Source organism: Sinocyclocheilus rhinocerous, unplaced genomic scaffold (genome assembly GCF_001515625.1).
Source record: "Sinocyclocheilus rhinocerous isolate Xijiao unplaced genomic scaffold, SAMN03320098_v1.1 scaffold70, whole genome shotgun sequence".
Lineage (NCBI taxonomy): Eukaryota > Metazoa > Chordata > Actinopteri > Cypriniformes > Cyprinidae > Sinocyclocheilus > Sinocyclocheilus rhinocerous.
This window is the reverse complement of record NW_015624555.1, coordinates 909438-924097: the sequence shown is the minus strand read 5'-3', so window position 1 is coordinate 924097 and position 14660 is coordinate 909438. Positions and strand designations below refer to the sequence as shown.

At 40.1% G+C, this 14660-nt stretch overlaps 2 protein-coding genes across 3 annotated transcripts in view; both read left to right on the top strand.

Annotated features, from left to right (window-relative positions):
* The window catches only part of LOC107742550 (syntaxin-3-like), a 28117-nt gene extending 27202 nt beyond the window's left edge, over positions 1-915 (top strand). The window contains exon 11 of one of the 2 annotated variants that reach the window (XM_016555599.1): positions 666-915. The gene's annotated coding sequence lies outside the window, so the exon portion shown is untranslated. Of the gene's footprint in view, positions 1-597 lie in introns of both variants that reach the window. The other variant, XM_016555582.1, reaches the window with a different exon arrangement.
* Positions 916-2532: 1617 nt separating this feature from the next.
* LOC107742705 (lysine-specific demethylase 2A-like) lies at positions 2533-14654 on the top strand. The gene is made up of 22 exons (XM_016555737.1): positions 2533-2729; positions 3604-3639; positions 4236-4374; positions 4603-4681; positions 4768-4814; positions 4918-5096; positions 6233-6339; positions 6459-6552; positions 7992-8145; positions 8231-8346; positions 8436-8562; positions 8648-8907; positions 9008-9085; positions 9170-9433; positions 10082-10213; positions 10297-10377; positions 10531-10794; positions 11037-11596; positions 12297-12460; positions 12543-12689; positions 13646-13858; positions 13957-14654. The coding sequence occupies exons 2-22, from the start codon at positions 3607-3609 to the stop codon at positions 14136-14138; spliced, it is 3420 nt and encodes a 1139-aa protein (XP_016411223.1). The 5' UTR covers positions 2533-2729; positions 3604-3606; the 3' UTR covers positions 14139-14654.
* Positions 14655-14660: the final 6 nt, after the last annotated feature.

Genomic DNA, 14660 nt, shown 5'->3' with positions numbered 1-14660 from the left:
GTCAAAAAAATCGTTGAGCCGTTTTGGCGGAAGTGACGAACTGCAAGCTTTGAATGCTTATATCTTCTAAATGCGAATTTTGTCACTGTTTTGGAGCACACTGCCTTATAGATACCCTTAAGACTAACATATTGATACTAACACCCAAAAAACTTTAATTTTGATTTCATGGGGACTTTAGGACACAGAACAGCATACATTGTTTACGTCCAACTGAAATTCTCCAAAATGGCAGCAGGGTGATGCGGAGGAGACGAATTGTTGAATAAAATCTTTTTTTTTTTTCTTTAGCGCACAACAATTATTCTCGTAGCTTCGTATGATTGCTGATGAACCACTGATGTCACATGGATTATTTTACAGATCTCCTTGCTATGTTTCTGGACTTGGGAACATTTCAGTTGCGTTGCTGTCTATGCAGGGTCAGACAGCTCTCAGATTCCATCAAAAATATCTTAATTTGTGCTCCGAAGATGAACGAAGGTCTTACGGGTTTGAAACGACATGAGGGTGAGTAATTAATGACAGAGTTTTCATTTTTGGGTGAACTAACCCTTTCATATTTCATCTCAAATTGTCACTTTTACTATCTTTCAGGCTGAAGTGACCTCAAGACCACAACTAAACCTGCTCCCCTTATATCTCCTGTCCTTGCTGCTTCTCAGTTAGCCTCATATCTCAGAGATGCACTTCCTGTGTAGTGCTTCATCCAGACAAACCCGTCACACAGAGCACCTGAGCGGCTGAAGCCCAGCGCCCCCTGCCGCACAACCGCAGCTGCACACCAACACATCCGTGCTGCGGCTTCTCCAACATGGACGGTTCTTAAAGAAAGCAGCCCGGCAGATACACTGCCCTTCAAACGTTTGGGATCAATAAGATTTGTAACGTTTTTAAAGAAGTCTCTTATACTCATCACGGCTGCATTTATTTGATCAGAAATACAGAAAAACTGTAATATTGTGACATATTATTGCAATTTAAAATAATGGTTTTCTATTTTAATATACTTTAAAATGTAATTTATTGCTGGGATCAAAGCTGAATTTTTCAGCATCATTACGCCAGTCTTTCAGTGTCACATGATCCTTCAGAAATCATTCTAATATGCTGATTTATTATCAATGTTGGAAACAGTTTTTTGGAACCTGTAATACTTTTTTTTCAGGGTTCTTTGATGAATAAAAAGTTCAAAAGAGCAGCATTTGTTCAAAATAGACATAGTTTGGGGTCAGTATTTTTTTTTTCTATTTTTCTTTCTTTTTTTTTAATGCTTTTATTCAGAAAGAAAGTGTTAAATTGATAAAAAGTGATGATAAAGACTCAAATTGTTAAAAAGATTTCTATTTTAAATAAATGCTGTTCTTTTTAATTTTATTCATCAAATAAGCCTGGGAAAAAAAGTATCACAGGTTCCCAAAAAAATATTAAGCAGCACAACTGTTTCCAATATGGATAATAAATCAGCATATTATAATGATTTCTGAAGGATCATGTGACACTGAAGACTGGAGTAATGCTGCTGAAAATCAGCTTTGATCACAGGAATAAATTACATTTTAAAGTAGCCTATATTAAAATAGAAAAGTGTTATTTTAAATTGCAATAATATTTCACAATATTACAGTTTTTTCTGTATTTCTGATCAAATAAATGCAGCCATGATGAGTAGAAGAGACTTCTTTCAAAAACATTACAAATCTTACTGATCCCAAACTCTTGAACAGCAGTGTATGTACTAGCCTATCTGTATTTTTTTGTCTAGCTATTTCTTTGTTTTTCCTCTGGTGCGTTTTCCCTCATGGTCATGTCTCATATCAGTTCGTCTTATAGTTCAATATATTGTTTGGTTTTATGTTTTGGTGTTGCTGTTTATTGTTTATAGCTGTAGTAAAGTACACGTCTTTAAAATGTTTCAATAAGGGATGGTTGTATTTCACGTGTTCTGTAACTATCTATTAAAATGAGACTTAAGAAACGTGCTTTTGTTGTAATTTGCTTTAATGTTCATATAGTCAAGGTTTAATCTTTGAAAGGTTTTTTTAAAATACATTTTGTGTAATGTGGATTTAATCTCTAACAGCGACCAATCAGAGGACAGACACTCTTGGATGTTTTTGGATCAAGGCAGGTGGCGTTTGACTCGGCTGTTTTACATGACAATCAATATTATAATGCTTTCGTTTTAATCCTCTTCTTACGAAATGCGGTCGGTGACCAAAAATCAACCAATGAGTTTTCGGAGATCATATACGTTCGTTGAAAGGTTTATAATTCAAGAAAAATATTCTTGCCAGTAATAGGCTGCCATAATGACCCGATTTTCACTCCGCAGCCAATGAACTGCCCGTTATAAGCAACAATACGAACATTTATTGGCTCCCGAAATATAATGAACGAACAAGGGGCGTTGACGATCAAAACCTCCCTTATGATGGGCATCAGTTTGAACCAATCATCTCTCGCCTAATTTGCATTCCCGCCACCTCATTGGCTGTTTATTCCAGGGGCGTGTCGTTTGAGTAGAAAGTGGTGGAGTGTGTGTATCGTGACAATCCGAAAATGGCGGATGAAAGCGAATTGATTTAACTTTATCGTACAAAAATAAGAATATCAAGTGAAGAACGACAAAATTGCACAGGATGAATTTGCAGTCCAACGCGAATTTTTAAGCCTATTTTCCCAGAGCGACTCGACACTATCGGCAGAAAGAGAAAGTAGAAGGATAGGTATTGTTTAAAGGTCTTTTTTTGTTTTGTTTCTAGCAGGCTAACGGGCCAGCGCGGGTTGTCAATGTTAGTGCTAACGTATGTGAATTAGCTGGTTAGCCTCCACTGTCAGGGGCTTGACTTTGCTACTTTAATCCCACCATATGCTTTTCAGTAATAGAGTAGTTACAACTGAGCCTTGCGATGAAAACAAGCCCACATTTAAGTGGAACTATATTAGCATTAACGTTACAGGTTCTCGGTCAAAAGTAGTGGAGCGTTCGCTCAGGCTAGCCGCTTCAGAACGGAAATACATGTCAGTTATCTGTCACAGCACCTCACTGTTTATTTACTTCATGAGCAGCAGATGAAAGATGTTCGATTGCTTGACGTTTAAAATGTGTAGTTTTGATTCGTTGTCTGAGAAATGGGAAGTTGGGAGCGTTTAAACAGACTCTGTTGTCTGATCGTACTGCTGGTTTACATAATGACTGTGTCTCAAAGCCTAGTGAGCCTCCTACCTAGACAGCATTTAACTCTGCTGTTGTGTATGCTGTTAGGTAGGCAGCTCAGTGGGGTTTGTGACACATGAACCGGTTGCAGCTGATTTCAGTCTGCTGCAGTTAATATCTCTTCTGGTTTTTATGACATTTAATGTGTCATGATAACTATACTTTCCGTGGAGTATTTTTTTTTTTTTTCGACGTATGTTAAGTAGGTAATCAGTTGATACGTTAAAGTTAAGGTTGGTGATTTGTTTAGCAATCTTCCAGTCACTCAAGCTGGTTTCAGCTCTATTGATTCATTAACGCAGTTCCACTCGCCGCACCTGATGCCATTTATTGATTACAGCGTCTGCAAGGAACCTTCTAGTAATTGATCCCTTCATTTTCAGAGCATGGAAGAGAGTTCCCGTTATAGCAAACGCCTGGTAAGTTTCTCATTTACTCAACAGCTATTACGTGAACTAAATTGCTGTCTGGGGAACATTTGTATGTAGTTTTAACCGAGCTGTAACTGCGGTATACCGTCGACAGCTGGCGCTCTTGGCCTGTCGTCACACCCGAGGGCTTTGTTGATGTTACAGTGCACGCGTCAAAGGGAAGAGACTGTCAAAACCTCATTCTCATGTGTTTACACTGCCTTGTCACTTAGACTGTGCCACAGCAGCAGGAAAATGAATAGAGCAAGCTAGTGTTATAGAGGCCTTTTTTGCTTTTGTTAATTGTATAATAAATAAAAAGAAAACAAATAGAATGCAAAAAGATTAGAGAAGCTAGTGTTTTTTTTTTTTTTTAAAGAAAACAAGCAGTTAGTAAATTAATAGAGTGCAAGTCTAAAAGGGGCAATTTTTTTTAAAGAATAGAATTAGAATAGAGAGTGCTAGAGTTAGAGGGTCAGATAAAGATGGAAGAGATGTGTTTTTAGCCGATTCTTGAAGATTGACTCAGCTGCTCGGATTGAGTTAATTTCTGTGTTAATCTGAGTATTGTTACCTCAACGTGTTATTTTGTTTTCTGTTTTCAGCGGACTGGCACGCGGCGGCGTTACCAAGATGACAGCATTTCAGATGATGAAATCGAAGGGAAGAGGTCCTTTGACGTTGACGAGAAACTCCAAAGTGATCGATACAACTCAGATCTGGTCAAAATTATGGATGGGAAAGGTGCGTTTTGGACCTTGCTTGTTGTTTAGTTCCTGCACTGACTTATGGTGAGCTCCATGTGCTGAGTTCCGGTTCCTCTTATCCTAGCTAACCATATTGTGAGTTTTCTTTGCCAGTGCCACCAATGATTTGGTTATGAAGCAACATTTTCTGTAAAGCTGTTTTGAAATACTCAAAACTTGCCGTTATTTGGAGATCCAAGTTAACGGTGCATGGTGTTCTTTGCAGACTTCACCTTGGAGTACATCCAACGGGAGGGACTCCGGGACCCCATTATCTTCAAGAAAGCAGATGGTCTTGGCATAAAGTATGGCCCATTTCATGATGCCAGTGTTTGTGGCCACTGAACCCATTTGAAACTTATCAGCTCATTATTTTATCGGTCTTTTGTAGGATGCCTGACCCAGACTTTAGTGTCAGTGATGTGAAATTGTTTGTGGGTAAGAAGAGAAGGTTTTTGTTCCTCTCTCACTCTCATGCCTTGAGCATTTTTATTATCAGTGACACCTGCTAACAGTCCCTCCCCTATTTTTGCTCTGATAGGCAGTCGCAGGATGGTTGATGTGATGGATGTGACCACTCAAAAAGGCATCGAGATGTCAATGGGACAGTGGAGGAGATACTACGAGACGCCGCCTTCTGAACGTGAAAAGCTGTATAATGTGATCAGCCTGGAGTTCAGTCACACAAAACTAGAGCATCTAGTCAAGAGACCTACCTCGGTATGTGCACACGCAATTAGTGGTCAATAGGGTTGGGCCGATAGACGATGCCATCGTCCATTGCCGATGGCTGATAGACATCACGATGTTGAGCCGGCATGGTGATCCCCCACCCATTCCCCCCGCATCCCAATACCATGTTCGGAAAGAAAATTATGTGTAGGCGGAACCCCCTAAAGGGAATAAATACGAGATGGGAGGAAAATATATATTTCAATATTTTTCCTCGCAGTTATTTAATTGGGTAATTATACTACATATTTCGGCATCAGGGACCCACTATTATACCTGGCATTGAAACTGGCATCGTGCTTTTGAATGCACGATCGCTTTTAGTTTCACTTTCACTTTCGAGATTCGCGATAGCACATACTCTGTTTATACTATGGAGCGGCAGTACTTGCCACACATTTTATATGTTTGTCAGTGGTACTGAGGATCTGCAAATCATTTGCCATCGTCCTCAGTCATTATATATAATGAATCTCTATTATAGATCAGTGGTTCTATAGTATTTTGACGCTCTGCGCCGCTCACGTCCGGTGTAGACACGGTGTTAGGAATCGTGTTTTCCCTTATAAGGAAGGATTCACGCTTCGGGCACACCCCCTAACTCTTCGCCCACACCCCTCCCCCCGCTCGCCCCCGCCGATGTCATCGTCCATCGCGATGTTTCACTGTAGACATCGTCCGATGCCAATTTTGTAGACATCGCCCAACCCTAGTGGTCAACAGATATCGAGTGTTTGCTAAATGTCTGTAATGATAAAATCTTTTGGCACTATTGGATATTAACAAAAATGAATGTGATATCAAATGATAATAATACAAATACAATAATAAAAATAGTATTGTTATACTATTATTGTATGATAATAATAATTAAATAAAAATAATGAATACAATTAAATGATTAGAAATAATAGTATGTGATTTAAAATATCAAAGCAGCACTGGAGGGTAATTAATATAGGATGCAATAAAAACAGATGAAGCATTGGCATTATTTAAGCTAATTTTATGAACATTGTTGGTAGTTGTCATATCAGCAAAATACATTTTCGGGTTGACCTCTGCACAAGCATTCATGCCTTTTTTTGTGCGAAACATTTTATGTGTTGGCATGTTTTAATTAGGTTGATATGATTGACTGGGTGGACAACATGTGGCCACGGCATCTTAAAGAAAGACAGAGAGACTCCACCAATGCCATTATAGACATGCAGTACCCTAAAGTACAGAAGTGAGTTGTTTTGTTTTATTAATTCATACAGTTCCATTTAAACCTTTTTTGTTTGAACACTAGGGCAATGCGAACTTGCTTTATGAAGATTGTTCATATCAGTCGTGTGTGTTTTTCAGGTATTGTCTGATGAGTGTCGAGAGATGCTTCACAGATTTCCACATAGACTTTGGTGGCACATCAGTCTGGTATCATATCCTCAGGGGAAGGAAGGTGAGTGCTTTCTTAAAGGTACAATGTTATGTAGTTCAGAATGAATTACTTCAACAAATACTCTCACTGAACACTGTATATACTATGTACTTCCAACTTCAACAGAACTAGTATGTGAAACAGAATGCATAATGCAGTAATTAAACATTTCAAACAGTGTTATGCTTCTATGTGACTTCAACATGTTGCATGTTTAATTCAGTGCTAATTCATGGAGTGCTTTCTAATTTTCATGGGAAATATTTAGCACAATTAATCCAATTTGGTCTAAAATGTCTTAACATTGTCTAGTCTAATTAAATAAGTCATGAAAGCATTCATGACTGTAATTACTTCGAGTTCAGAGGTCAGGCTGTCAAGGGTCTACAGATGAAAAATCTTTCTTTTCAAAATTTGCGCACATTTACAGCCATATTTATTAATGTGCATTGCCCCTGTAACAACTAAACTAAACAAAAATGCTGTAAATAAAAGGTTACGTCAACCACATTGCACTGTGGGATATGGTATTGCATGCATGCAGTCTGTTCTGTTGTATACTGCATGTTTAGGCAATATAGTAGGCTATCAGGTTATTGTTGCTTACAGACAATACTATGTGCAGTGTAAATGCTGTATACTGCAGAAATTATAATGGTAGTATAGTAGCAAGCTATTTCAAACGTACACTACCATTCAGAATTTTGTTGGAAAGGTTTTTTTTAATGTTTTTGAAATCTCTTCTGCTCGGCAAGGCTCCATTTTATTTAATAAAAAATTCTGTAAAAGCAGTAATATTGTGAAATATTACAATTTTATATTTTATACAACTTTTCTATTTGAGTTTATTTTATAATGTAATTTATTTCTGTGAACAAAGTTGAGTTTTCAGCCTCATTACTCCAGCCTTCAGTGCCACATGATTCTTTAGAAATCATTCTAATACTCTAATTTGCTGCTTAAGAGACATCTGATTATCAATTATGAAAACAGTTGTGCTACTCCATATTTTTGTAGAAACAGCAACACATTTTTTCAGGATTCTTTGATGAACAGAAAGATCAGAAGAACAGCATTTACTTTGTAACAAATCTTTGTAACATTATAAATGTCTTTGCTGTCACTTTTGGTCAATTGAATGTGTCCTTGCTGAATAAATGTTAATTTCTTAAAAAAAAAAAAAAACCTGATTGACCCCGAGTTTTTGTCCATTAGTGTAGTTAGAGATTTGGGATTTCTTAGTGCTTTAAACCATTAAATGTGATGAGAATCATCTTCTTTCTCAGCTCTAATTGCTATCGGGCTGCTTGCTCGTTTTGGATCAGCCTCTCCTTCTCAAATCGTCTTGTTTCTCCATAATTGCAGCATTTATAAACTTTTCGAACCTGTGTGTCAGTCAACCCATCTGATGTTTCATAATGGCCTGTCCTTATTGACCTTGTTGTGCTGAATGATCTCAGGTGTTCTGGCTGATCCCGCCCACACCTCAGAACCTGGAGCTCTATGAGAACTGGGTGTTGTCAGGGAAACAGGGTGACATCTTTCTCGGCGATAAAGCCACGATGTGCCAACGGATTGAACTGAAGCAAGGCTACACATTCATGATCCCCTCAGGTACACATGCTCATCATGCTTTAAACGCTTTAGGTAGGAATCTTACAGGTTTTCTCGGACCAAACCACTCTGTTTGTGTGTGTAGGGTGGATCCATGCAGTTTACACTCCAATGGATACGCTGGTGTTTGGGGGAAACTTTCTGCACAGCTTTAACATTCCCATGCAGCTCAACATTTACAACATTGAGGACCGCACACGAGTGAGCACTCAAACGAACACTTGATTATTATTCCATTTGATGCCCATTTGTGAACTTTTTCTGACTGTCTCTGTGGTTTATCTGTGCAGGTCCCTACTAAGTTCCGCTACCCTTTCTACTTTGAGATGTGCTGGTATGTGTTGGAGCGTTACTTGTACTGTCTGACCAACACGTCTCACCTCACACCTGAGTTCCAGAAGCACTCACTGGGCATTGGTCAGGGAACAACCTTTTTTTAACCAACTAATAGCACATCAATACAACGGTAATTACATTGACACACCTGTTTTGTGCTTCACAGGGCTGACGAAGGAGGATGTGATTAAACAAGGAGGATTTAATAGTGATGCAGAAAATGTTGAGAAAGAGGAGGAGACGGTGAAGGAGGAGCCAGAGGAAGAGGCAGCATCTCCTGCTCGTCCAGGGGTGAAAGTTCACCTGACACCCTTAGAGCTGGAAGGGCTTTGGGAATTACTGCACAGGTTGGAGGAATTGCCAGCACACAAGAAATGTGTTCCATCAGGCATCAGAAATGCCCCAGCACTGCTCAGTGACATACGGGTATGAACATAAACGCCATGTGGCCATAGAAATATAGTTGTTGTTTTTTTTTCAGTAACAAGCTCATAGAATTTTTCTGTTTTTCTTTCTGTCCCAACAGAAGCTGCTAGAGGAACATGCCAATGATAACCCCAAATTGTCTTACACTGGAAAACCAATTGTCAAATGGCCCAAAAGGGTAGGTTATACACTATGACCACCGTTTCATACAGCATGTACAGATGTGGTGAGTTGAAGTAAAAATGTGTCTGCTTCTGTCTAGCCCTCGTGGTATGAGCCGCCGCCGCCTCTGTCTCTGCTGTACCGCCCACGTGTTCCCGGTTCAGCCCCTGTGTTGCCGCCGGTACCTCGACCCGTGAAGCCGTCTTCCTCCATCTCAGCTCTGAGACGCAGGCGCGTGCGCTGCAAACGCTGCGAGGCCTGTCTGCGCACCGAGTGCGGCGACTGCAACTACTGTAGGGACATGAGGAAGTTTGGAGGACCAGGCAGACTCAAGAAGAGCTGTGTTCTCCGTCAGTGTCTTGCAGTGAGTGTCTGTGTTCAGTGTCATCAGTCAAATTAATGTTAGAAAGGCTTTTTTTTTTGTTTGTTTTTTAATGTTAGAAAATTTTGTTAAAGTTTTGTCCATTACATTTATGCTACTTTTTTAAAATATTGATAATAATCAGAAATGTTTCTTGAGCAGCAAATTGGCATATTAGGATGTTTTCAGAAGGATCATGTGACACTGAAGACTGGAGTAATGATGCTGAACATTCAACTAAAAATAATATTCAAATATTGTATATTCATATGGAGCATATTAAAATGGAGAATGGTTATTTTCAATGGTAATAATATTTTGCAATACTTCTGTTTTTAAAATAAAATAAATGCAGCCTAGATGAGCATGAGAGACTTCTTTCAAACGCATAAAAAAATGCATCAACCCCAAACATTTGAATAGGAGCGTATGTAATTGTGCTTATTGTTGTCATTTAAAATTGTTAACACCTGAAATTAAATGTGGTGTTAGTCAGAGTAAAATTGACTTGTCCATGTTAATGAATGAATACAATTTGACAGAAATATTGTCTAAAGGAAAGCATTGTCAAGAAAAACTAAAGCATAAGTTGTATAAAAATGAACTCTGTACTATGTTTGAGAGTGTTGTATCTCACGCTTGTGTTTCTAGCCGGCGCTACCTCTTACTGCAGTATGTGCCATATGTAAGGAAGGCTATCAAGAGTCTGAAGACTCCAAATCCGTCCAAACGCTCATGGAATGCTCCGAATGCGCTCAGATCACTCATCCAGAATGTATAAAGGTACGTGTCTGTCCCACATCTTGCTTGTATGGAATTAGCTGTTATATGTACTGTTATGTTAATGCCACATGTGTATATTGCAGGTGCCCGGTGAGGGTATTATTAATAAGGACCTTCCCAGTTGTTGGGAATGTCCAAAATGTGTCCAGGGCAAAAACATAGAGGTATGCTTTCTGCTTTTGGCAGCTGTCTTTTTTTTAAACGCAACAAGTCATCCTGTTTAAACAAGCCTTTGCTTGACTCACTCCTCAGATGATAATTGGATCTAATTTGATAATGATTGTGTAATTTGTTTTGTTTTTTTTCTTCACCTGAAGTCTTCCAGTAGTAGTGAGGAAGAGACAGACAGCAGCGTGTCCAACAGCAGTCACTTGTCTGGTCCTCCGGCTAAGCGGGCATACAGAGAAGGGATTGGGGTGGGGGGTCTGCGTATAGGGCGCAGAGGTCGCCCACCCCTCTCCCCCTCCTCCCTGGCTCTGACCCGCTCCAGACGGCAGCCGCCCCCATCCCAGAGACTCCTGCTGCAGCACCAGCAGAACAGGAGGAGAGCAGGAGCACTGGAGTTACAGCTCAGGAAAAGGGTAAGTATGCACACAGGTGCACATACAGTACATATGGTTTACTGATATAATGTTGCTTTCCATTCATTACATTTGTTGGACAACATATTTATGACAACCTTTATAGTCAGAAATTGAAATTTTTTTAAAAATTTTTTTATGTGTTTGAAAGAAGTCTCTTATGCACATTATGGCTGCATTTATTTGATCAAAAATATTGTACAAATGATTACATATTTCAATATAAAATAACTGCTTTCTTTTTACCATCTGACACTTCTGTGGTGCTAAGTGATGATGTCAGAGGCCAGGGGTCCTGCGTCACGGTGACGTTACAGCCATCGAGGGGTAGGCGCGACCCTAGCGCCATTGTTCCCAAACTGGAAGCCAACTTGTCTTCTAGAAGCCTTCCTCAAAACCACAAAGCCCTGCTCCGTCCCCCACTGCGAAATGGCGCCCCTCGCTCAGACGGTCCTCATTCCCCTGCGGACAGATTGCATGTAAACAAATCACTCGCTCTTTCGTCATCACCTCACACTCTGACCAGAAGCGCATCCAAACACTCACACATGGTGCGGAGTCTGAGATCAAACTTGAAAGAGTCCCCTCACCGGCTGCCTCGAGAGAGAATTGGGAAAAAGACTCGATCGGAAAAGGCGAAGTCTTCCGACTCTTGTCCCAGTTCCACCTTGCGGCACTCAGCGGAGCAGAACGGAGGGAACGAGCCAGGCTGGGAGAGAGAGGTTTGGGTGTCCGTGTTCCGCTACTTGACTCGTGCAGAGCTGTGCATTTGCATGGCTGTTTGCAAGAGTTGGTACAAATGGTGAGTGCATGATTACCACACATCTGCCTGTTCCTGTGGCTGTGTTAAAAAATCTAGTGAGCTACCTTGTTGTTTACTGTCAACATAGGGAGGTTCTTTCTGAAACGGCGTACTAACTGAAACTAACCTTATAAGTGACTGATGGGAAATGCTCTACATGGGCAGCAACCCCATACTCCATGCAAATAGTGTATTTGTAGGGCTGCATGACAACTTACTGTGTATTATTATTTTTATTATTTGTTTTAAATGATTTTTTTTTAGCAACATCATATGACCCTTTTAATAAATAATAATAATAACAACAATAGCTATTGTAATTTTACTGTAAAATAAAAATTACTATTTACAATTTTTTTTATAGTACAACTGTTAAATGACTAATATATATATTTTTTATATATAAAATATAATGTATATAAAAATATATAATATAAAAAAAAAATATATATATATATATATTTATTTTGGTGGAAAAATGCAGGAGGCCCTTAAAACTTCACGTTATGTTGACAACAGGTAGTTTATATGTTTATCTCATTACAATTTTGGGAAAATGGTTGGCGCTTTTTCAAGTGTACGCAAACTAATGGAGATCTTGCCCATGATACTTTAAATGTTGCCTATGATGGCAGCTCTCTAGACTTTGGAACAGAGCAAAAATGTGTGTGTTTGTTCTAATACACTGGTGTGATTATAGGGGCTGTGACAAGCGTTTATGGACGCGGATCAGTCTGAGCCGCTGCCGCTCTATAAGTCCTCAGGCCCTCACGGGCATCATCAAACGGCAGCCTGTCACACTGGACCTCTCCTGGGCCAAAATCTCCAAGAAGCAGCTCAGCTGGCTCATCAACCGCCTGCCAGGTGCCTGTTCTCCCATCACCACTGCATCTGTTTTAATACACAGTACATTTTATGATATTACTCACAGGCAGCTCTCTCACAGGCCTTAAAGATCTGGTGCTATCAGGGTGCAATTGGGCGTCAGTCTCTGCACTGAGCTCTCCAAGCTGTCCTTTACTGCGCTCTTTAGACCTGAGCTGGGCCGATGGTGTCAAAGATGCACAAATCAGGGAGCTGCTGAACCCACCAGGTAATCCTAAGACAACTCAACTGTTATTTGTTGCTATTTCCTGTATTACATGGTGTGTGTGTGATATTGACAAAAAAAAAAAGTCTCAATATTTTCTGGGATTTTGATGATAATGATAATTAGACCGAGTGTGTTTGTGCTGGTGCCTTAGCTGGTTGAGGTCTGTCATGGACAGCTGACTGCCTAAGCTTGTCGTATTCTGTGCAGTGGTCAGTTCACAGCAGTATTTAAAATTAATTTCCATTATGGGGCAATGTTTGTTCCCTTAAACTAATTTCAAGGTAATTTTTACCTTTTTTAAGGGCATTTTACCTTTTTTTTTTCCCTTTTTTTACTCTACTACATGTATGTATCATCTTTTGTCAAATTATTACTTTTATCAATAATTTCAGTTACTAATTTATCTAAGTTCAGACACTGTTACAATTAAAATCAACAAAATCCATCTTTGCACTGCAGCGGTGGCACAGAAGGTGCATCTGAAAAGGCATGTATTCACACAGACTTTAATGCAGCTCAAAAGTGGGTTGCATGCATTTACAATTGCGTTTTTATTTTTTATTTTTTTAAAAGTCATATTTAATTATGAAATGGTTTTAAGAAATTGAAATGATGATTTAAGTATGAAACACAAACCGGTAGTGGGTGGTGGCAAGTCACTGTCTTAAAGGAATAGTTTATATTTTGGGTGAACCATGCTTTTAATGAGTTAAACCATTGAGTCATTTGTTCAGCTGGCTGATTCATTTGACCATTTAATCATTCATTAAATTGATTCATTCCAAATGCAGATTCACTCACTTATAAAGCACTGCTATGTGTTGCTTGGAGATGCAAAACAAGACACAAGAACACATGAGTGGCATACCTAATATCGTAATTTTTAATGATGTGCAAACTGAAATTATCGTAGGCTATACTTATCGCACACCACTCCTTGAATCCCGTGTCTGTAGGCAGTGATAACCGTTCCCAGATGAAGAACATGCAGTGCTTGTGGCTGTGCGGTCTGGAGGTGACCGAAGCCACGCTGAGGCTGATCATCAGACACATGCCTCTGCTCACTCGTCTGGAGCTCTCGCATTGTCCCATCACAGATGGTGCTCTCAACCTCCTCAGCGCCGTGGGCTCCTCCACACGCAACACACTCACACACCTCAACCTGGCAGGTACGCAAACGCACACCACCATGTTTACAGCTCCCAAATAAGGAGTGGACACATTAAACATGAATGAACCATTCTTCCCTGTTTGATGTCGTCGTCAGGTTGCAGCCGCCTGACAGACCGTTGTCTGGTGTATCTGCGGCGTTTGTCCTGTCTCTCCGTACTGGACCTGGGCGGCTGCAAAGGGGTCTCGCGGCAAGCGTGCGAAAGCTTTATCTCCGAGCTGTCTGTCAATGCCCTCTACTGCCTATCAGATGACAAGCTCATCCAGAGGATATCGTAAAACCCGCCCTCCTCGGGGAGAGAGAGACTTTGTGAATATTTGTTTGACTGAGAAGGACTGCAGAGTCCGAATGTGTGTGAGTGATGGCTTCTGTAGGTCTGTAGGGAGGCTCTCTGACAGAGGACCGGGTTTCATGTATAGCAGCTTAGGAGGGAGGGGCTCAAAGCATCCAGGGTGGGGCTTATGTATAAATAGGTCTGGGTGATGAGTATTCTTTTGTAGTTAACTATTTACCTTTTTTCTGTGTTCACACAAACACTGCAATTGGCAATCAGATCGGTTCTCAGGCCTGTCATGCCATGGGCTCTTCTATTAAAGAGATCAACAGGTGCTATTCCTTTACAGTTTGATTTCTATTTCAGAGCAGCTTTCTGTCTGCCTTTAAAAACCTTCGCTTCTACTGTTGTCTGATACTCTAATCCATTGTCCAGATCCTGTCATCTAGACGCAGATTCATTTATCCTCAGTAGTGTGGAGGTTTTGCATTGCATTTATTTTTTCCCCCCCACTCATCCCCTTACT